The 22540-nt window shown below is 54.9% G+C and overlaps 3 protein-coding genes and 1 non-coding gene across 7 annotated transcripts in view; 1 reads left to right on the top strand and 3 right to left on the bottom strand.

Annotated features, from left to right (window-relative positions):
• Window positions 1-3166: 3166 nt before the first annotated feature.
• On the bottom strand, window positions 3167-11005 carry RANBP1 (RAN binding protein 1). 2 transcript variants are annotated; one of them, XM_053902250.1, is made up of 6 exons: window positions 10846-11005; window positions 9385-9521; window positions 7063-7220; window positions 4830-4958; window positions 4098-4163; window positions 3167-3592 (listed from the first exon to the last, which is right to left on the bottom strand). In XM_053902250.1, the coding sequence occupies exons 1-6, from the start codon at window positions 10858-10860 to the stop codon at window positions 3468-3470; spliced, it is 630 nt and encodes a 209-aa protein (XP_053758225.1). In that variant the 5' UTR covers window positions 10861-11005; the 3' UTR covers window positions 3167-3467. The 2 variants fall into 2 exon arrangements, with proteins under 2 accessions (XP_053758225.1, XP_053758226.1); XM_053902251.1 differs by having other exon boundaries at window positions 3167-3589; window positions 10846-11003.
• LOC128777155 (small nucleolar RNA SNORA77) lies at window positions 3941-4066 on the bottom strand. Its single transcript, XR_008422351.1, has one exon. It is a non-coding gene; the product is annotated as a small nucleolar RNA SNORA77 (small nucleolar RNA).
• A 221-nt stretch (window positions 11006-11226) lies between the features above and the next one.
• Window positions 11227-16218, top strand: TRMT2A (tRNA methyltransferase 2 homolog A). 2 transcript variants are annotated; one of them, XM_019435590.2, is made up of 13 exons: window positions 11227-11336; window positions 11499-11580; window positions 11820-12382; window positions 12641-12749; window positions 13035-13216; window positions 13403-13517; window positions 13610-13725; window positions 13804-13915; window positions 14530-14652; window positions 14866-14941; window positions 15178-15372; window positions 15489-15585; window positions 15705-16218. In XM_019435590.2, exons 2-13 carry the CDS (start codon window positions 11557-11559, stop codon window positions 15934-15936), a joined length of 1944 nt encoding a protein of 647 aa, XP_019291135.1. In that variant the 5' UTR covers window positions 11227-11336; window positions 11499-11556; the 3' UTR covers window positions 15937-16218. The 2 variants fall into 2 exon arrangements, with proteins under 2 accessions (XP_019291135.1, XP_019291136.1); XM_019435591.2 differs by having other exon boundaries at window positions 11282-11580; window positions 15256-15372.
• Window positions 16219-16774: 556 nt separating this feature from the next.
• The window catches only part of DGCR8 (DGCR8 microprocessor complex subunit), a 37175-nt gene continuing 31409 nt past the window's right edge, over window positions 16775-22540 (bottom strand). For both annotated transcript variants that reach the window (XM_019435588.2, XM_019435589.2), the window contains exons 12-14: window positions 21249-21376; window positions 19718-19831; window positions 16775-18740 (exon numbers count right to left, since the gene is read on the bottom strand). In XM_019435588.2, the coding sequence (XP_019291133.1) occupies window positions 18657-18740; window positions 19718-19831; window positions 21249-21376 (326 nt within the window). In that variant the 3' untranslated portion in view covers window positions 16775-18656. The remainder of the gene's footprint in view (window positions 18741-19717; window positions 19832-21248; window positions 21377-22540) is intronic.

The raw sequence follows: 22540 nt of genomic DNA on the forward strand, positions 1-22540 counted from the left end.
CCTTCATTGTTTATCTCCTGTCCATCCCACAGCCCTCGGGCCACTCGACTGAACTGTCCTGCTAGTGGGCAGGGTAAGGAGGGCAGGGGGCGCTGGTGCCTCAGGATCCTGGCCCAAGCTGCATGCTTGGGAATGTGTGCATGTGGGAGAGCTAGGGCCGGATGAGCCCCTCAGCCTCCCCAAAGCAGGGTGGAGTGCCCCTCGGGAAGCGCGGGGCACCCTGCCCCTGCCTGGGATAGGCCTGTGGGCAGGCCCACCTCCTGCAGGAAATCCCACCCGCCAGTGCCGCTGCCGCTTAAGGTGGACCTGCAAGCTTTGCAGTGCCTAGCTGCGGTATGGCTGGAGTGGGCTGAGCAGCCTGGCAGCAGTGCAGAACCTCTGGGAGGTTGGGACCTGGGGCAAGTTCTGAAGCCTCCACAGTGAGGACCAGCCAGTCTGTTCCCTCCTACACGCTCCCAGAGCCCTCTGCCCAAAAACCAAGACCCACCAGCCGCCTCCCCAGGTGGGAATACAAGGCGGGGGGGTTGGCAGGGAGGGAATGGTCCCCACCCTCCTCAGCCTGACTTCCACATTTTGGCCAGAATCCCTTGCTGCCCAGGGGCCACCTCTTCAGGCCATGCTACCACAGGCCCTGGGGCTTCTTCACCCTGTGCCCTCCCTGTCTGTGTGAGAGCCTTATGAAGGCCCCAGCAACAGCTCTGCAAGCTGCTGGCTGTGAGCCATTAGAAAAGATGCCAGGCTGGGGGCCGGAACTGGAGCATTAATGCTGCTGCCTGACAGTAAAAATGGTAACGGGCTTTTCTTCCCATAACATCCCAGTTGTAACCTCTGCCCAGTGGGGAGCCCACTCCAGGGGGCCCAGCATGGGGTTGAGGGATACCCTAGCACTAAGTGGGTTAAGGCAGCACGGATGCTTGAGCGGACACGTCCTTACCTCTGCCTCAGCACTCTAGTGGCCTCAGGTCACCAGATAGAAGATCCAGGGTCCTCACATAGAAAGACTCCAGCCAATACATGCCCCACCCACAGCTTCGCCTTTGTTCCTGCCCTTCTGCAACCCCAGCACTGGGATCCCAGGCCCCCGGAAGCCTCTGGATGCAGGCCCACCCTTGGGGAGGCATTCCTCCCAACACGCTCCCAACTGGTGGCTCTTGCCCAGGTCTGACTCCAGGTCTGTGTAGGGGTACCAGGATGGCTGAGAGCTCTGAGTGCCAAGCACTGGTCATGGAAAGAAGGGGTGCTTGTTACCTCCTTGGTGACATCCCTGCAGACTTGCCTGGGCAGAGGGGGGTCCTGGTGGGGGAGAGGAGTGCTGGGGGGAGAACCAGTGAGGCCTCCGGCCCAGGAGTCCTCTCCTAAGGAGCTAAGATGCCCAGGAGAAGGAAACCACAGCAGAAAGCTTGCCCAATTTGCAGCCCAGTGGACTGACCTGGAACAGAAAGGTACATCATCTCACTTCTTACTCCATCCCCAATATTGTCAGCATCTCAATTCTGACTTTACCATTGCCTTTTTGCCACAGGGAGGAACCCAGCTGAAAAAACACTGGCTGGGGAGCAAGGCAGAGCCCCCCCTACCCCCCAACACACCCCTGCTGACATCCCTGCTCACTGGTGAGACCCACTGTCAGGACTGCATGTCTCCCTTTCTGCAGCACATTCTGCATTGTCAGCAAGCCACACCTTTATTTTTTATTTTATTTTTTAGCAAGCCACACCTTTAAATGCACCCCGTTAATGTAGCCTGGTCACAGCACAGCTCTGTTCCCCAGCCATTCTGAGGGGCCTACCCCGCTGTCAGGGTTTTAACCCCTTGGAGACACAATTCATCACCCAAGAGGAAAGAAGTCAGCCTGTGGTTTTACATCAAGTGGGATTTATCTTGTTTTGGAGCCCAAAGCAAAGACTATTAAACAACCATTCTGTGCTGAAAGGGATGTCTGACTGCCCTTCCCTGAAGGATCAAGCCCTGGGCAGACTTACACACATCAGTGCATCCAACAGAGGCCCATACAGAAGCAACACCTGTCCTTTACAACACCAAAATTCCAATTCAAGATAGGCAGGGTGCATTTCACAAGCTTCAATGTCCTTCCTTGGCGGGAAGGACCTCTGTGCCAACACCAACTTCAAGAGCATCCAGACCTGTACCTCTAGAGGCCCAAGGCTGCCAGAACACAATGCTGACCAGCAAAGTTTTGTTTGGCTTTCAAAAAAAGAGCAGCTTCCTTTGGAGGTGCATCCCCCAGAGGGAACAAGGATCCAAGGTTTGGAATCAGACACAAGTCACAGGACACATTGGGAAGTTGGACAGAACAGGACACGGCTAAAAGACTGGCCACAACGTAAAGCACCTCTAGCAGGTGTTAATGACCAATAGCTGAGTGAGAGTGCATCCACTCCAGACCCCAGTCCTAACTTGCTCCTCCCCCACTGGAGGGCAGTATGGCCACACTTCATAACCCAGGCGGTCTCCTGGGACCCTTTACCACATATGCTTTTGAAAAGCCTGCTGGTGCACTGAAAAGCCTTTCCCCCACTTAAGATAATGTTTAGAGACCATTTGTTTTATAAGACAAACCCCTAAATGGCACTAACCCATTTGCATTCTTGAAAACGTCCCTTTATTTAAAGCTACTGCAGATGTCCAAAATTGCACCCAGATGGAGACACCATTGAGTGAGCGGGTAAGACAGTTCTCTCCAAGCATGGCAGTGAGCTGTCCAACAAGGGCTGTGGGGCCGAGTCCCACCAACACAGTGCACCAGACTGGACATGTGTGCTATGGGACTGGCCCTTCCCTCCACCAGGGCAGAGGGCCAACCAAACACGGCCTCAACCAAAGCCTGGAAACACACTTGGCCGTCTTGCACCAAAAGCCAGGGTACTCTGGCAGTCTTCCTTTCCCTACCTCAGAGGCAAAAAAACAACAAAAAAGCCTATTCCTTGCCACAGGGCAGAACCGCATGAGTCCCCCCCCCCCCCCCCCAGCACACCTGCCCCACCTCAGCTGCATCATGGCCCCAGGGACCAACAGCTGCCCTGAGCCCACAGCAGAGCCAGAGGCGATGAGTGAGACCCGCAGCGCTGCTCCAACATCCTGGAGCCAGGAGGAACCCACACTGCTCCCAGGACAGGGCCGGCGCACACATGGTCCTGCCTCCGCGCAGGTTTCAAATGTGTTGTTTATTCACTATTTTTGATGACTATAAATAAGTGTTTCCACTATGGAAAAGAAAGTTAGCACAGTACATTTTCATGACTGGGGAATGGATTTTCTGAAGTCATCTTCAATAGGGCAAAAACTTAGAAAAAAACCACCTGAATGTTGGAATTCAGTTCTTTATATAAAGTCCCTTGTAAAAACAAAACAGAATAAAAACAAACTGAAAAGAAGGGGCAGGGCAAAATTTTAAAAAAGAAAAAAGAGGAAAAGAATGGAAGGAAGAGAAAACAAGGGAAGGCGGCTTATTGCTCCTCCTCCGCTCTATCCTTGGTCTCGGCGTCTTCCGACTCCTTGCTCTCCTCCTTCACCGAGAGAGCTTCTAGCTTCTCGGCCACCTTCTCAGCATTGTCGTTTTTGCCCGACCCTGCTAAGACATAGGGGGACACAGTAAGAAAACAGAAGCACCACTCTTCCCAGCCCACCCACCTCCTGTGACCCTGGGCGAAGGCCACAGGGCAGGCCACTTCACCATGTGCCAGCCAAGGCAGCCTCCAGGGTCACCCAAATTAAGAGCTCACACCTAGGACCATGGTCAGGCAGCTCAGTTATATCGGGCTCCAAGTAAGCAAGTGACTGTGAGGACCTCTTGAAGCCCCTTTGGCCTCTGGTGGGCTCTAGCCAGACGTCATTTTACTTGACGGCCAGCCTGGGTGCTGTGAGGCCAGGCCAGTGAGCACATGCTTGGGGCCTCTATGGCTACCTCACTCCCCAGAAGCACCGTGTCCCCAGACAACTGCATCACCCTTGATAGGTCAAGGTGGTCACAGCACCCTGGGATGTTACTCTGGCAGACGGAAAAAGCACCCGCCTGGGGCTGCAGCCAGGTGCAGAGTGAGTCTGCGAGGCAGTCCCCACCCCCAACTCCACGTCACCTTTCTTTTCTCTCTCTTCAATCTCTTTCCTGCATTCTTCAAACTTTGTTTTAAATTTCTGTGCATCTGCAGAAAGAAGAGAAGAGACCTCCTAAGAGCCCTAAAAGGTCTGAAGAGCCAAGATTCACAAAGGGCTCGTCCCATGGGTGACTTAAGGACACAGCCCTGGGCTCACTCTTGCCTGGACCAAGCAGTGACTGTTTCTCAAGTCCCTCCAGGGACTGGTAGCTAGGTTGGCCCACCTCCCTCCACCTGACTCTGTGACAATTTGGGCAGAATGGTACACAGCACTGGTGGCCGTGTAAAACCAAGGGGTCAGGAGCCTCCTGGCCAGACACTCTGCTCTCCACTCATGTCAGAGTAGCTACTAGATGAGGCCCACTGGGCACTTGTGACAATCAGGGCTGGAAAAGACATCCAAGCTGGGGAGAGGTCACCATGGGCCTGGGATCCCAGCACCTGCTGGCAGTCAGGTGGCTGCGAGGGGACATGCCTGCCCTGGGTAGACTGGATGCCCAGCTCCCTTTGAGGTTAAGAGGGAAAAGGCACTGCTCTCATCAGAGCCCACATGAAGCCTCAAGGGTACACAGATCGACTGCAGCACTCACATTCCTGCCCCTGAGAGAGCACCAGACAGCACAGTGAGACTGGTCCCTCCCACAAGCTTTTCACAGGCACTATCAGTTCTTCCTGAAAAGCAGTACCCAAGGGCCTGGTGGCTCTTCCGCTTACTTTCAGCATTTAGGAAGCGGATGGCCAGCAGCTCTGGCTTGGGGCACTCATCGGCAAAGTCGGCGTGGGTGTTCCAGACCCAGGCACGGTCGCTGCCTGCGTTCGGCTTCAGCTCCATCATTGGCGTGACTGGGGAAGAAGAGCCATGTGAGGATCCTGACAACTGCTGCGAGACTACCCCGCCAACAGGAGGTCCCGCCTTGGGGTCCACCAACCAGGCCTAGACAAACTCCTGTGGGATACAGGATCTTACTCAAACCTCTTTGAAAATGTCCCATGTTCACTTAAAACCAGGACTGTCCTGGAATGTCTGGGTGGCTCAGTCAGTTAAGTGGCCCAGTTTGGCTCAGGTCATGATCTCACAGCTCGAGGCTTGTGAGTTCGAGTCCCACATCGGGCTATGTGCTGACAGCTCAGAGCCTGGAGCCTGCTTCTGATTCTGTGTATCCCTCTCTCTCTGCCCTGCTCGCGCACTGTCTCTTTCTCTCTCTCAAAAATAAACAAACATTGAAAAAAAAAAACAGAAAAAAAACAAAAAAAACCCAGAGGACTGTCCTAAATCTGGGAACAGGGTGACCTGCTCCCTGACGAGAAGAACACCTCAGAAAGGATCTCCAATCCCACTGGAACAAGGGCTCCAACGCCAAGAGAGCCACTCATGCCCAGCCCTTCCTGTGGAGCACCCATCATGTAGCTATGTCCTTGCTCAACCACACCATCAGGTAGCTGGCCCATTGGGAAGTGGGGGACAGAAGCCATAAGTGGGGTAATCATCCAGGAGGACATGGAGTCAGCTTTGCACTTGCCAGGGTCCCTAGGAGACAAGGCCACCACAAGTAGATACCATGGGCCCTAGTGACATGCACATACACCATGGAATAAGTAGGAATCTGGAATAAGCAGATACACCCATGTCCTCAGGCTCTGCACAGACCCAAAAGGAGAAACTGACTGCGCAAAGAACAAGAGCACACTTGTGCACCCCTGTGCCCCTGGCAGAGGTCTCCAGGGACCTGAGCATATACTGACCACCTGAACCGGGAACAGTCACACCATCCCCATGCAGACACCTGGCGAGCCCTTGACCTCTACAGAGCACAGAGATGCCATGGCCTCCTGCTGCCACCACCCACCTGGCACATTAAGGGTCTATGGTATGTAGGGGTCCCAGAACACACCTGCAACTCAGAAACAACCCAGTGATCTGACAAGGCTCCTGAAGAAGCATAGGGTGTCAGGAAGTCCCCTGGGGAGCGATTCAAATTGGAGTGGAGGCCACGGGCCAGAGCAGACAGGTGGGGGAAGAGGGAGAGACACAAGAGGACTACCAGAATGGCCCCTAAGGAAGGCAAGAAAGCCCCTCCCTGCCACCTCTCAGGACTTCTGCAAACCCGCCCATCTTTCCACATCACCCTCAAGAGCTGCTCTGCTCAGGTTCCTGCCAGGTCACCCCAGGTGTCCAGAAGAGGGGCCCTCCCTTGCCAGACATGCATTCTACCCAGTAACACAGACACAGCACCGGATCAGGAATGGAGCCCAAGACACATCTACTTCCAAACACACATAGCACTGCAGAACAACCTAGCAGCCAAAAGACTGATATGGCGGGGACTTACTGTCACCCCTTCACAGGCCAGGCCTGGTGTGGCTTTCCCCAGACCCTCCCATCCCCCAACCATGTTGAGCCCAGGGTTAATGCATCACACCTGTTCAAGGGCCTCAACCTGTCACCACCCACTACCTGTTTGGTCTCACAGACACCTAAAGATGAGGCAGCCACCTTCTCTCTGCACCCCTTCCCCTCTGTGTTCTCACCAGGGAACACCCGGCAGGGACAGAACACACCAAAGAGTGGGAAGGCTGCCTACTGGGCACATCAAAATACAAATGGGAGCACACATCCTCACAGCACTGCCCAATCCTTGGGCAGGTGCTCCACGGACCTAAGCCCACACTGGGGCTCTGCTTCCACCCCATCATGTCCTTTCTGCTTGGGCTCCACATCTTGTGTGCTATAAGCTTCTCTGCAGGTCTGCTCTGAGTACAGAGCATGCTGGAAAACTTCATTTCCTATTTTAAGTTCAAAACACACTGCAAATATGCACTCTATGTCATAATGCACTCCCAGATTCCTAGCCCAGCACTGAAAGCAACCTGCCCAAAGATCTGAAAGGTATCCTCATGTGCAGCGCTGGAACTTAGAGTGAAAACACACTCCCAAGAGGCCACCTACTGTAGTGGTTGGCGCATATCTTCAGGGTCTTGTCCCTCCTCATGAGGAGGCGGATGGTCCCTTTCTCCTTATGCTTCAGAAGCTTGACATCACCTGTGCCTCGTTCCTTCCATTCTGGGAGATCGTTCTCTGAAGCAAATCGGAATAGCTTTGCCCGCCTTCAAGAAAAGCCATTACAAGAGAGCTTAAATGTGTGTGAAGACAGAATAAACAGTCAAACGTTTGCTGGCAAACAACACTTATTTCCTGTACCTGGCGTCTCCACGGACGCCCCTTCCTTTCTTTGTACTTCTAGGATGATTAAGTCAAAAAATTACCAAAAAAGCAAAACAACATTCCTAGTATTTACTTGGAATAATGAAGTGAAAAAGAAAAGGGATTTCTACAACCACAGAACTTTCCAATTTTAGTATATGTGCTGCCGAAGCAAGTACAACAACCACAAAACTTTCCAACAGAAAGACACAACTTCTCAACAAAGACACCTCCTGAATATGCTGGGCTTGCCTGTGACCGTAGTGCAGGGGAGCCCCTGGTGTCCCATAGGGCTGCAGAGGGTAGCAAGGAAGCAGATGGAGGTTGAGGACCCCTGCCCTCCACAGGGCCAGCCCTTCCTTCTGCTGTGAGATGCACCCTGTGTTTCCCAGGCCCCCCAACCCAGAGAGACCTCTGCAGACCTCTCTGTTCAGGCCACGAGGCTCTGGCCAAAAGTCTTGCCTTTTTGCTCTGAGTAGCACCTCACACTGGGCCCAGCCAAGGCTCCCACCCAGATGGGCTCCCATGGTGAGCCCAGCAGTCCTGCCTTTAGGACTTCAGGCTGATGTCCTCCATTGCCTTACCCACAGAACCCCAGCCTTGCTGGTCCATTTCCTGCACCACACTCTGCTCTCTCTCCCAAACTCAATTCCGTTACGGGAGACAGTGCCTTCACAAGGATGCCCCCAAAGCTTTCACCTGGAGCCCAAGGGCCCAGACGCAAAGGCCTGACCTGCTGGCCTCACTTCCCTCAGGAAAGGCCTGTGTCCAGGACACTGAAAGCAGTTCTCGGCCCTGTGAGGGCTGAAGAGGGTAAGAACAGCAGCACCAGCTGCTGGGAGGAGCCAGCCCCTGGCTGCAGCACCATTTCCGGGCAAACCAGAGACGTGGAAAACCAGTATCTTCAGGGACTCACCTACCACTCTGAGACCAAGAGGATGTATATGACTCTCCTTCCCCAGGCCTTTGGGGGTGGTGGGAAAGGGCTGGTCTCCCCAGTTGCCTTCCTCAGAGGGAGGGATCACTGTTCCTGCCCCCCACTCACAGCAAAGCACTCAAATCCTCATCTGGCTTCTTAGTTAGAATCTGAAGAAGGTGGGGGAACTCCACTTGGACAGGAAAAACGCTCCAGCCTGTTTCCATTAACTTGTGACTGAGTCTAACGTTTCCTGTGATTCTGAGTACAGACAACAGGTCAGTCTCAGCAGTGTGGATTTTGTCGCAGACATCTCAACACATGGCTGGTGCCAGTAATACTTAAAAACGACACATGCCGTCATAGCCTCACACTGAAGGTGTCAAACACATGCAGGATAGTATTTAGAAAATAATCTCGATAAGCATAACACATCCATTTTCATTTGTAATTCCAGGCATTATTTTGTGCATTAAAAACGCTGAATTGGGAGTTCACAAACTTCAGGATGCCAAAGTCTGGCGTGCAAAAGAAAAATAATATTAATAATGGTAGAGACTCCCTATTCAACCAGAAGAAGGGGGCCATGGGAGTTTTGGGAGGTAGCAAGCCTGTAAGGTGACATGAACAGGAGGCTGTGGAGATGCACCTTGGTGGGCAGAGCAGCAGGGACAGGACACCAGGGAGCACCTGTGCTCTCCACAACACTGGCCGCTGGGAAACAGGGGCACCCAGTGAAGAGTTATCCAAAGAGTAGATTCTAACAGCAGCCCTGATTTTCCACGTAGGATTAGTCATCACACAATTCCAAGCCCTTTCTTCAGCCCCAGTCCAATTTAAGGTCAGGCCAAGACCTTGACACCTGTAAAAACTGTAACTTCAATCTTACATTAAAAGATACGTGTTTCTCAGGATGCCTGGGTGGCTCAGTTGGTTAAGCCTCCAACTTTGACTCAGGTCATGATCTCATGGTTCATGGGTTCGAACCCTGCGTCGGGCTCTGTGCTGACACCTCTGAGCCTGGAACCTGCTTCAAATTCTGTCTGCCTCTCTCTCTGCCCCTCCCCTGCTCACACTCTGTCTCTCAAAAAACAAACATAAAAAAAAAAAAAAAAAGATACATGTTTCTGGAGCAACATGAGCTTACTTACATTTTAAAAAGCTCTTCTTCATCTTCTTCCAGCGTTTTAATTTCTTGCTCAGGAAGAGACACTATAGGCTCAAACTGGGGGTCATGGTTGGACTCATCTGCATTCTCAGTGGAAGTGTCATGGTCCTCATGGGTGTCCTGTGGAGTGAGGTGCAGAGAGGTGACTCTGCTGGTGCCAGAGCGTGCCCCTCACCCAGAGCTCAGCAGTGGGCACCCCTCCTAGTGAACGGCCTCATCCCCAAACAAGAGATTAAGCCCACAGTCTTTCATATAAGGGTTTGCATGCACAGAGTGCAATAAGATGCTGAATTTCAGCACCCTCCCCAGATGCATCAATCATATCTGTGCACATACTGGGGCTCCTAAATTGAGCCACCTACTGGCAGATGAGAAACTGCCTCATCACTTGAACCTCAGTTTCCTCATCTGTAAAATGTGGATAATCACAAGGGCAAATGATTAAAAGATGCAATGACAGAAGAGGGTCTCAAGTGGAGTTGTCACCCTTTAATCAAAAAGCAACCATTTGGGTTTTTACTGGTTGAGAAAAATCTGTGCTCTTGCTTAATAGAAAGGAAAAAGGTTGCTACAGGATGGCTAGTGCTTACACGCAATTCACAGTTCTATCAGCAATTTGATCTTAAATCAGAAAGTTGATGTGTCAACAGAAATCGTACAATGAACCCTAAGATTCTGATGCAATTTATTAAACTACAGGGCACAAAGAATCATATTTGAGGTTCAAGTCTCACAGAACACGTGGCTTGATGATCTATAAATCCGTAAGCTGGGAGACCTCCCTACCAGACTCGAGCCAAAAAAGAAAATATATAAGCTTTCATTGCTTTCCTTGGTTGGATAAGCACTGCGGCTCCACCAGGGTCAGCTCACCCGAGCAGATGCCCTCGGACAACAAAGCCACCCCGACTCTGGGTCGGTTCGACCAGGACCCGTCCACCCCGCTGAAACGTGAGTTTCTGCCACAGAGGCCTGTGGCGGCTCAAGACGTGAGAACAGAATGAATGAAGTACTGCGTAGGCGACGGGAGGAAGGGACGCACGGTTTTGGTGGGAAGCCTGCAAGTGGGCCGAGCCAGGGAAAACCCGCCACCCGCCCCACTTCTCAGGCGAGCGGCGAAGTAAACTCGAGACCGAGGAGTCGGGGCGGCGGGCCGCCCCACGCCTGGATGGAGCTTCCCGGCCCCACTTGGGACCGCCCCAAGGTCACGCGGGCGCCAGGCAGCCCCCGAGCCCGCGGAGCCATCGTGCGACCTGGCTCCGAAGGCCTCCAGCCCCCAGGCCGCGCTCCCCAAAGTTCCGACCCCGCGCCACCGAGGCCCCACAGGAGCCGAGCCCACAGGCCAGCGGGGGTTGGCAACGGCGGCGCGGGCCGCCCACGTGGCCGCCGATAGCGGCCTCGGCCTCCCGGCCCCCGCCCAGTCCCCACCCGAGCCCGGCCGCACCTTGGCGGCCGCCATGGGGACGCGGCGGCGGCGGCTCGGCTGGCTCGGTCGTCGCTGGCTCCGCGGCCTCTCGGCGGCTAGTCGTGGCTCCTTTCCTCCGCGTCTGGCGCCGGCGCCTCCCGCCCTCCCGCTCTTCCCTCCGCCCCGCGACCCGAACCCCGACCCCTGACCCCGGCGGCGGGAAACGCGACGCGATTCAAAACCAGTGCAGCTTTATTGGCTCACACGGCGGACATCTCATTGTCCAGCCCACCCCGCGCTTCCCGCCAAAACGCCCGCGGCGCATGCCCGGCCCTCCCGGCAGCCAGGGGAGTGAGTACTCCCGGCGGCCCCCGCGCGCGCTTCCGCTCCACCGCAGCGCGTGCCCCTCGAGCACGAGAAAAGGGCTGGGGGTAGGAGGTGACGCGTGGTGATGATGTCACCGGAAGCCAGGATGATAGAGACGCGCGGCCTCGGCTGCACGCGCTGGCGTCGGGAGAGCGGCCGGCTAGGTGAGCGGCCGGCGCAGGCCCCTGGCGGGCAGGCGGCACACCCCATGCCCGAGGCCCGAACCTGAGCACGGAGGGTTCGAGTCCCGCCTTGTCCGGGGTGGAGCCGGGGATAGACCTCGCGGCGTCGCACCCGCCCTCTGAGCGCCTGCCTCCCTTTGCCAGGACCAGGACGAGGTGGCGGAGGCAGCCCTCGTGGAGCCCCCAGTCCGGGCAGCGGACGATGAGTGATAAACTCGACAGTGAAGTAAAGTGAAGGGAGATTCTGATGGGAGACCGGGTGGGAAGGGATGGAGATGGGGGCGGAGGGGGAAACCCCTGGGAGAAAAGTGGGATCGGAGGTGAGTTGGGAGAGGAGGGAAGGGAATGGGGGGTGAGGCTGGGCATAGGGTCCACTAATGGAGGTCTGGATGTGGGGCTAGCGAACTGGGGCGTTCAGGTTCTAGGGTGCAGCCCGCAGCCCAGCCCCTGCCTGTCTGCACACAGGGCCCTGTGCCCATGGAGGGCTGCAGCCAGGACAGCAACAGTGCCCAGGGCAGCCCTGAAGCCCTAGCCCCTCAGGAGGAAGAGGAGGAGGAGGAAGGTGGGGCTGGGGTGTCTGCAGAGTCTGTACCTCAGCCTGGGCTCTACAGCTACATCAGGGACGACTTGTTTACCTCGGAGATCTTCAAGTTGGAGCTGCAGAATGTGCCTCGCCACGCCAGCTTCAGTGATGTCCGACGCTTTCTGGGCCGCTTTGGCCTACAGCCTCATAAGACCAAACTCTTTGGGCAACCTCCCTGCGCCTTTGTGACATTCCGTAGCGCCGCTGAGCGGGACAAGGCCCTGCGCGTGCTGCACGGTGCCCTCTGGAAGGGCCGTCCACTCAGCGTGCGCTTGGCCCGACCCAAGGCTGATCCCATGGCCAGAAAGAGGCGGCGTGAGGATGAGGGTGAGCCCACGGCCACATGCATCGCAGATGTAGTGACCCCATTTTGGACCGTGCCCTATGCTGAGCAGCTTGAGCGGAAGCGGTTGGAGTGCGAGCAGGTGCTACAGAAGCTCGCCAAGTGAGTGCGGGTGATCACCCTCTTGGCCCTGGAACTTTGCTCAGCTCTATGCTTATTCAGCCATCCCGTGCTCTGTATAGACATCCTTAAGGCCTGCATGGTCTCTTGGGTAGCTAACCACTGAGACCCATGTGTAACCAGTGGGGACACTGAGATCCCAAGGGAGGGGCCCAGAAGACCTGGGTATTTGGAGAGTGGCTGGGGAGGGTTGCAGGGGCAGCGGGCTGAGTCCAACCTTGGCCCCACCTCATCCTGCAGGGAAATTGGGAGCACCAACCGCGCCCTGCTGCCCTGGCTGCTCTCACAGAGGCACAAGCACAACAAGGCCTGCTGCCCGCTGGAGGGGGTTAGGCCATCACCCCAGCAGGTCAGGCCCGGCTGGTGTGGCCAGAAACTCACCTCATGTTCTTAAAGGAGCTCTTCTCACTTATCTTTGCCATCCCTTTTCATGCTTTGTATTTATTTTTCCTATTTCTCACATGACTGTTACTTGTTGTCAGCCCCATCTCCTGGACTGCCAGGCACTGTGGGGGAACTAGAGCCTCTTGCTCACCACCATCTCACTTGATGAGCTGTTCTGTCCACTCACAAGTGCTGGATGGCCAGGGTAAGGTCAGGCATGTCTCTCTGCCTCCCTCTACCCTCCCTGCAGACCGAATATCGTAATAAGTGTGAGTTTCTGGTTGGCGTCGGGGTGGATGGGGAGGACAACACAGTCGGCTGTCGGCTTGGCAAGTACAAGGGCGGGACATGTGCTGTGGCAGCCCCCTTTGACACCGTGCACATCCCTGGGGCCACCAAGCAAGTGGTGAAGGCTTTCCAGGAGTTCATCCGGTGAGGGCTTATGGCTGGGCTAGGGGCCCCAAGAAGTCCTGAGGTGGTGGGAGCAGAGGGCCTGCCTGGGGGATCCTGGGATTGTGATCTGGTGGGTGGCGCTGGAGGGGAGAGCAGGGAGACTGCTCGCCCAGTCCTGGTTGGCAGATATTGAGGACTCAGGGCCGCTCATGGCTCCCACCACAGGTCCACTCCATACTCAGCGTACAACCCAGAGACATACTCAGGCCACTGGAAGCAGCTGACTGTGCGCACCAGCCGCCGTGGCCAAGCCATGGCCATTGTTTACTTCCACCCTCAGGTCTCAGGCAAGGAGGCCCTGCTGGGGGAGGGTGTCTGGGCCACAGTGAGTTGTGATGCAACTTTACAAGGCCTTTTCTACTGCTTACCCAGAAGCTGAGCCCTGAGGAACTGGCTGGGCTGAAGGCCTCCTTGGCACAGCACTTCATGGCAGGGCCAGGCAAGGCCACTGGGGTGACCTGCCTCTACTTTGTAGAGGAGGGACAGCGGTGAGGACCCTGGGTAGGGATGGGGTGGGTCTCTGCAAGGGCTAGTGATACTGATGGACCTTACCCTACCATCCACAGAAAGACTCCCAGTCTGGAGGGCCTGCCCCTGGAGCACGTGGCTGGAGACCGATGCATCCACGAGGACCTGCTGGGGTTGACCTTCCGGATCTCCCCTCATGCCTTCTTTCAGGTAGCCCCAAATTTCTTAGGATCATGAGGACACATGGAGGGAGACCTGACATGATATCAAGATGTGATGGAGACAGTGGGCTAGGGCAGTGACAAAGGATTAGCCTGGCAAGAGACCTGGGGATAATGTCCAGGCAGGGGAGCCACAAGGATTGTAAAGTAGATGAAAGATCATTTGCCATTGGATTCTTTGACAACCCTCTTGGAGAGCCATATGTGGGGTGTGAGAACAGGAGCTGGAGTAATGCCAGGGCTCTGGTATGAGCTCTAGTACTCAGAAAAGAGCAATTATGAAAATTGATCGAGGGGTGGTGATATCAGCATCGTTGCCTTTTAAAGCTAGGAGACTGAGGTTGCCAGGCAACCCTCATGGGATTGAGGGTCAGTCTGAGGACTAGGCTTCTGGCTCCCTGATGGTTAGACGTAGGGGAGGGGTAGGATCGGGAGACCTAGGAAGAAAGTGAGCGAGCCAGGAATTGGGCCACAGAGGCAAGAAAGATGCCCAGGGAATGCAAGTGTTTGGCATGGGGCAGTGGGGGAGGTGGGCAGGAGGGGAAGCCAACTTGGGCAGCAGGGCTCCCCTGACATCCTTGACACTGCCGGCTCACCCTCCAGGTGAACACCCCAGCAGCCGAGGTGCTCTACACAGTCATCCAGGACTGGGCCCAGCTGGACACAGGGAGCACAGTGCTAGACGTGTGCTGCGGCACTGGCACCATTGGCCTGGCACTGGCCCCGGTGAGCCCTCCTGCCCTGCCTGTGGATACCCTCCCCACACTACCCATATTGTCACCTGCCTCATGATCCTCCGTGATCCCCAGCCCGAAGACTAAGGTTAACCGTAGTCTGCCAGATTCTCTTCCACTCTCCAAATGCCTCCTGCTGTTCCCTTCCCTAAGAAGTCCCCAGGATGGGTCAGAATGCCATGAGTCTGTCCTTTACTGGTTTCAGAAGGTGAAGAGAGTTGTAGGAATTGAGCTGTGCCAGGAGGCTGTGGAAGATGCCCGGGTGAATGCCCAAGACAATGGTGAGAGCCAGCGCCCCACAAAGATGGGCAGCAGATGCCTCTGCTGCATACCTCAGCACAGCACCTGGGACCCACCAGGTGGTTCTTAGGGCCCATGGTGGGTGGGGTGAGGGCAGAGTACAGGAGGACTCCTATTACGTGAACTTAACACATGTCCAGGATGCCTGAGGCTGCCTGATGGGGGAAGGTGAACAGGCTCCCTAGACAACAGGCTTTCCTAATACATCTCTGGCCAGGGACTTCAGGACACCAGGCAAAGCCCTGTGGGGGAGAGTGTCCTTGGTCCCCTGACAGGGCTGTCATGCCATGTCCAGAGTTGAGCAATGTTGAGTTCCATTGTGGGAGAGCCGAGGACCTGGTACCCGCTCTGGTGAGCAGACTGGCCTCCCAGCGGCTCGTTGCCATCCTGGACCCTCCTCGTGCTGGCCTGCGTAAGTGGTCTCCATTTGGGGGTTGTTAAGGGGAAGACGGTGGGCAGGGATGTTGGGATGGCACACCAAGCTGTGCAGCCTCAGACCTGATGCCCATCCCATCTGGGTCTCCTCAGATTCCAAAGTGATCCTGGCTGTCCGAAGAGCCGAGAACCTCAAACGGCTCCTGTATGTCTCTTGCAACCCCCGGGCAGCCATGGGCAACTTTGTCGAGTGAGTGTGAGGTGGGGGGATCTGGGGTGGATTGGGGCCCTGCACACAACCTCCCCCTCCTCCACAGGAGCCCTTTCCAGACTCACGTGGCTGATCTTGACACTCCTTTCTCACCACAGCCTCTGCAGGGCCCCATCTAATCGGGTGAAGGGCACTCCCTTCCGGCCTGTCAAGGCTATGGCCGTGGACCTGTTCCCGCAGACCCCGCATTGTGAGATGCTCATCCTGTTTGAGAGGGTGGAGTACCCCAATGGCACAGGGGCCCTGGAGCCCCAGGACCCTCCAGCCCAGCCCCCACCAGGGTCCCCAGATGATACCCTGCAGGAAACTGGGGCTTCCACCTCTTCCTAGGTCCCTGAAGCACTAGAAACTTGCCCTTTCAGAATAGGGCCCAGTCTTCATCACTGGGGCAGAAGCCAAGGGGCTCCCCAAGTCCTTGCCTCACCTCAGGATGCTCAGGCAAGCACCTTGAGAGCATGAGACACAGCTGCCCCAACCAGGGTCAGCCTGTCCCCATGGACCCTACGCTCTTGTTCCCTACCCACCCACCCCCCCACCCCCCCACACTCCTCTTCCCAAGTTCCTTTTGGGCTAGCTGGGGCACAGGGTCAGAATAAACCATTGCTGAACTACTGGCATGACTGATGAGCATTCAAGGTTGGCAGATGGGGCCTGCCCCTACTTTAGCCCCTACTGCGGGTGGGGGAGTGGGGGGGCGGGGGGAAGCCAGCAGGGCCCCTTGAGAACCCTGCCAAGACTAAGTCTGACCCCCCAGCTGCCAGTCCCTCCACATGGCCGGGAGTCACAGAAAATGTGCCAACAGTGCCAGATCTCATGCTTATTATCCTAAGAGAAGAAACCGGGAGCTCATGGCTCAGAGCCAGTTGTGCATGTGGGGTGGAGACATGGCAGGGGGCCAGGCCTATCTGCTGCAGGTCAGCCCAGCAGGCTGCACCACTCTTACTGCACCCCGAGGGGAGGTTCCATCCCCAATCTGGCCCTGAGCTCTGAAGGGAGGCCACTGTTATGACCAAAGGCCAGGCTGGGACACTGCTCAGATGTTGCAAAAGCAGTGTCCCCAGGCAAATGCCTCAGCCCTGTGAGACAGGCTAAAGAGGGGGATACTGGCCAGCTGAGGGTCCACAAAGCCCCATAGCTTCACATGGTTAGAAGAAACAAACGCCAGTCATTCCCTTTTGGGACAGTTTTGCTTTATGCATTCAGACAATCAAGGCTCACCCTTAAAGCCACAGCTTAGCCACCACCTGGAAGGTACACAACAGGCAGTGGCCACATGGAGGTGGCATCAGTACAGGCTCCACCTGCCCTCTGCAGCCACAGCGTGGCTGTGTGCACACAACACTCACACCCACATAGGAGGGACAGAGGAAGGACACGGGGAGGCTGCAGCAAAGCTCGCTGCCTCTAGTAACGTGTGCACGAAGCTTTGGTTCACAATGGCGCATCTGGCTGTTCTGAGAGCAAACAGTCACAGTCAAATGATTATTCACAGCTGCAGACAGGAGGCAAGACAGAAGCAAGTGTCTAATTACAGCAACTTGATTTAAGGGTTTTGTTTATAAACGTCAACACAGAAGCCAACCTCAGTCGCATAGGTGGCAAGGGAGGGATACACTGTGGGTGGCACACAAGACCCAACATTGTCTTCCTGAAAACAAATGCCATCAACACCAACCACGGGGGACATGATGGAGAACAGGCACACCCGTGGAATGTGACAATGCAACCCAGCACTGGGCTCCTGCAGCTGACAGTGCACCAGGAGCACACAGCACCCTGAGCAGGCCCTGGTGATAGGGAACTGATGACTACCTGTACGATGCACATGGGGACAACCAAGGGCCCTAAGCACACCCACATCCTCTGGGGTTCAGGGCAGGAACACACTTATCCCTGCACTGGTCCACAGGAGCCACTTGGAAAACACAGGCTACTGGTCAAAGTAACAGGCTGGCCACCAGGTCTGGCTGCATAGGGCAACTGCCCTTGAAATCCAGTGAAGCCATTGTCACAGGGAAGACAGCCACCATCCATGTGTTTATGCCAGGTCTGGAGAAGAGTGCCACTTTGTGATCACGGATGGATTGCACTGAGGGTCCTTATTTCCTCTTTTAAAATCCCCATGCTAAAATGCATTAACTTGTTTATATCTGCTACGTGACTCCAAATCTACCTTCTACTCTCACTGTAAAAGTTTCTTTCCAAATGCTAAAATTTCATAAAAGCTTTAAAAATTGATGGGTGGACAGATGGACTTGACTGTGCAAAAATCATTAGTAAAAAGTTGCCAGAGGCCAGTGAAGGTGAGGGGCCTCAGTGTCTTAAGAAGGCGTGTTTTTAGGACATTAAGACTTACTCAGAAAAATGGACCGCACGCCAACCCAGGACCAGGGCAACAAGCCAGGCATACACTGGCAATGCATTTCAAGGATGGTAAATAATCACCTTGAGGGTTTGCCTACAATCTCTGAAAAATAGTTCTGATTCTAAAATTGTGTTTATTTTAAACCAAAAAGGTCTGAAATACTCCTTCCTGTTATAACCTTTTCAGAGAAAAAGGGAAAACACAAGAGGCAGGGAAGGGGATGGGGGTCCCAGCGTGCGCCTTCTGACCAGGTCCCTGCAGTGGTCTGCGGGAACCCTGGGCACAGGGTACCACAGAACTTTGCCACCACTTTCTCATTTTATCTGACATTTGTCAGTGCATGTTATGTACTGACACACATGAAAACCTTCATCAAACCAGTCTGCAGCAAGTCCACATAAGCAGAGGTTATCCACAGTTATTGTCAAGCTCTTGGCTTCCACCTGTGTGGACAAGCAGAGTCCATCCTTGAACACGCCCACTCAGACCTGTGGGCGGCCCCCAAGGAAGAGCTTTGTGGCCCTGCTGTCCCCCTGCACCAGAGCCCCACCCCTCTGGCCCTGACGGCAGATGCCTGGCCGCAGGGGAGGAACTCAGATCGGAGGCCCGAAGCTGCAGAGTGAGTGGCGTGAGGTCTCCCTGGCAGCAGAGCTGGCAGTCCCCGCGCCTGACCCTGCTGCCTCCCTCATACGTCCACAGTGCACAGGGGCTCGCCACCAGGCTGGGCAGACGCCACAATAGACATCTTGGGTTTCTTTCGTGTCTCCTCCTGAAAGAACAACAAAGGTCAGGGATGCCAACAAAGTAGGAACATGAGGCCAAGCGCAACTTCAGGCAAGAGGCTCCTGAGGCAGGGTGGGTATGTGAGGGGGCAAGCTCAGCACACTGGTGCCAGGTAGCCTCTGGAGTAGGAGGGCACCACTGCTTTGCAGTATACCACATGAGAAGGAAGGTCTGAGGAGTGGACCAGATGGGGGCTGGCTGGGTCTCCCTGGATGCCATCTCAGAGAACTGTGTGCTGGTGCTTCCCTGGGAAGCAGACCACACACCCAGAAGTGAAGGGCCAAGGAAGTTACAGCCACCAGGGACAATCACGTAGGTGGTTCTCTCTCCCCATCCCAACTTGAGGGCAGGTTCTCTCTCCCCGCCCCAACTTGAGGCATCTCCTGGACCAGAAAGGCCAAACATACAACAGATTCTCATTCCCCACCTCCCCCTCCCTGGGGTTTTATATAGGCCTCCAGGCAAATACCACAGCTTCACAAGGTCCTAGCCTAGAAGACCCTCAGGCAAGTGGTTTTAGGAAGCTTCATCAGGACTAAGCCTTACCCAGGTTCAATGTTCTGTGAACCATGCTCCTCCCTCACAGAAATGACAAGGACCCAAAGAAGAAGAGGCCCAGGATGGCAGTCTGTGTCCCACAAGACCCTGAGAATGGGAGGCCTGGCTGGTATAACGTCCCTGCCTTCAAACTGAGTACTGAGTGGAAATACCCAGAAGGCAGGTCCTTCACAACCACAGGCCAGGGCTGAGAGTTCTATAATGTAACTAAAAAGTGAATTGATCTGATGCAAATGTCATGAATGCTGAAACGCAAGGAAAAGCACATCTACCCTAGAAGTGTTGAGGCTGACTTCCCTCCCATAGCTGCCAATGTGGCTGTGCTAGGTGCCCCTCCCCTCCCTTGAGGGCAAGAGGATGAGGGTGCGGAGGGGCCTTTGGTGCTGGCCGGGCCTGCACACTCACCCTCTCCTCAGCCAGCCTCTTCATCTCCTCCTGTAGTTTGCTCAGGATGTGCAGGTTTGGCTTGTTCTTCTTGGCATATTGCTGCAGCTCAATCACACTTTTGTCCGAGGTCTCCTGGGGAGCACAGCACCTTGCTCTCAGGACTGCCTGGGGCAGGCCCCACAGACATATTACGGCCAGCAGCCAGAGCTGCACTCCCAACCCACACCTGGCAGCTGACACAGCCACAGAGAACGCAGACCAGTCCACAGCTGCCCAGCTCACTTTCTGACCATACTACCCCCACTTCTGCCTCACCCTGAGCAGGCAGAAGCCACAGCCTCTTCCCTTCATGGGGCAAAGGCATCCTGGCACCCAGCTGCCTCCACTCCTGCCATCGGCTGGGCACTCGTACTGCCCAGACCCTCAGAGTGGAACGATCAGAGTACGGCCTCCGCCAGCAGGGACAGCGTGCTGCCCAATGGGATAAACCCTGGCACTGGGGCCCAGCTGGGAGCCCATCAGCCCTAGACACTGCGCTCTCTGCATATCTGCAAACCCTCCAACTTTGAGAACAGGATCAAGCTGTCCTGAGGCCCTTCCTGTCTGAAAAGGCCATCTCTGAGGCCGCCTGCTGTGCCTTCGAGTGTCAGACTCCACCTGTCCTCCAAAAGATACAGGCTGAGGCTGTGCCTAGACTGGACGCTCATCCTCCAACTTAGGGAGAGTTCCCACTCACAGGCCAAAGCAGGCTTTTCTCAATCTTAGCCCAAACAAGATACAGCACAAAAGTAAAGGCACGTGAAGGCAGAACTCAACCTCATCTGCAGTCATTGGAGTTTTCTCAGCAACACATATCTGGAGGTTCCTCTCTAAGCACCTTGGGGGCCCAGTGTCACCTCCTTAGATGCCACATGGCCACCCCTCCCCTCACTGGGATGCAGGTAACCCAGACTATTTCTGGAAACATCAGGGTAAAAATAAACGTAAACACCTCCCAGGACTTCCCTCCACCCCACAAAACATACAAACCTAAGGGTACTGGTTTAAATCTCTCGATCCCGGCAAAACAGCAGAAACTAAACAGATGATGTGTACAGGTGTTTAGTTAAAAAAAAACTGGTGTTCATAAGCAGGAAAAGGTGCCCTGCATCTCTTACTCTCCCTTAAGCTTCTAGGGGTCCTCAAATTAATCCAAGGGCTTGCAGTTCCAGTGTGGGGGAAGGGGAGACACCAGGTCTCAGCTCAGAAGCTTCCTCTCCACTGGGGCTGGCAGCACTCACCACCTGTACGTCCTGCTGGACAGGCTCACCCCACACAGCCAGAGCCAGGACCAGGCTTCTCAGGGAGGGAGACACAGCATGAATGACCACCTCCCACCCTCAAGGTCACAGACATGGCCCAGCAAAGCGCCTGAGAAGCAGCCTTGAACAAGAGCAGAGCTGCCCAACACTATCTCCGGTGACAGCAGGACCTCAAACAGGTGTGCCACGGTGGAGAGAGGATGATAAGCACAGAGGCTGCCCTAGGTCCTAGGGAGGAGCCTGGTTACCTGTTTGACCATCTTGCTGCTTTCGCGACCATACATGCGCAATAAAGACCCCCAATTCTTGACATGTGGGTGCAGCAGCTGAAGGATTTTCTGAGAGGCTAACTGTTTTCCAACTCTCTTATTCTTACCTGTGAGGAAGGAAGAGGAAATGTGGAGAGGGAGTCACTAGAACATTCAGCTGTCAACATGGCCACCTTGCCTAGAGAGGAGACACACCTGCCATTCCCCCACCCAGCAAACGGCATGTTCTACAGGAGGGGGTACAGACGTCTTCCACCACTGCAGTCGGCACTGGAGTCTCACAAAGCTGAGACCAGGACCCACCCTAACCCCATTTAGCAGAACAGCTCCCTCAAAGGCTTCAGAAAATCAGAATGGGCCCAAGGTCATAACTTACAAGGCCTCCCTCCCACCACACCCTACACTTCCAGAGATACAGACAAGCAAAACGAGCACCATGAAGCACATGGCCCAAGGCTCCTTGGGGACAGGCACAGGGGAGGGAGGCTCTGCCAGAAAGCCCAGAGGAGTTTCCAGAGGGTGTATGAACTTTGAAAGAGGAGTTTCTATGTATGCAGAGGGAAGGTGGGGCCGGGGAGCAGAGTGGGTCTGGAGAACAGAGTGGGTCTGAGTGCCAGGAGATGCCTATGGCCAGACAAACCAAGGTGGCCACACTTCCCAGATAGGGAGGTCAATGGTCCCAGCACTCCTTCTATGCCACACCTGTCTGCTCCAGAAGGGGGCTCAGTGAGGACTAATATCTGCTGAATCACAGGGGACACCCAGGTCTGTGAGTTCTGTGATTTTCCCAAGGTCAACTTGTGTGTTACTTTCTAGTTTACACAGCACTGGGTTTGTGTTTATAGTAGTCATACAAAATTTTCTTTTAAAATAAAGTTGTTTTCAGAAGTGGTTACTTTAGGGGTGCCTGGGTGGCTCAGTCAATTAAGCATCTGACTCTTGATTTCAGTTCAGGTCATGATCTCAATGTGTGAGCTTGAGCCCCACGTCAGATTCTGCACTGACAGTGCAAAGCCTGCTTGGGATTCTCTGTCTCCCTCTTTCTCTGCCCTTCCCCCCACTCGTACATGGCACACTCTCTCAAAAGTAAACATTAAAAGATAAGATAAAATAAAACGTAGTTATTTCAAAAACCAAATTCAGTGGGGCGCCTGGGTGGCTCAGCCAGTTAAGCATCCACTGGCTCAGGTCACGATCTCATGGTTTGTGAGTTTGAGTCCTGGATCAGGCTCTATGCTGACAGCTAGCTCAGAGCCTGGAGCCTGTCTTCA

The sequence above is a fragment of the Panthera pardus genome, unplaced genomic scaffold, assembly GCF_024362965.1.
Source record: "Panthera pardus isolate Hobbes unplaced genomic scaffold, ASM2436296v1 HiC_scaffold_15, whole genome shotgun sequence".
Classification (NCBI taxonomy): Eukaryota; Metazoa; Chordata; class Mammalia; order Carnivora; family Felidae; genus Panthera; species Panthera pardus.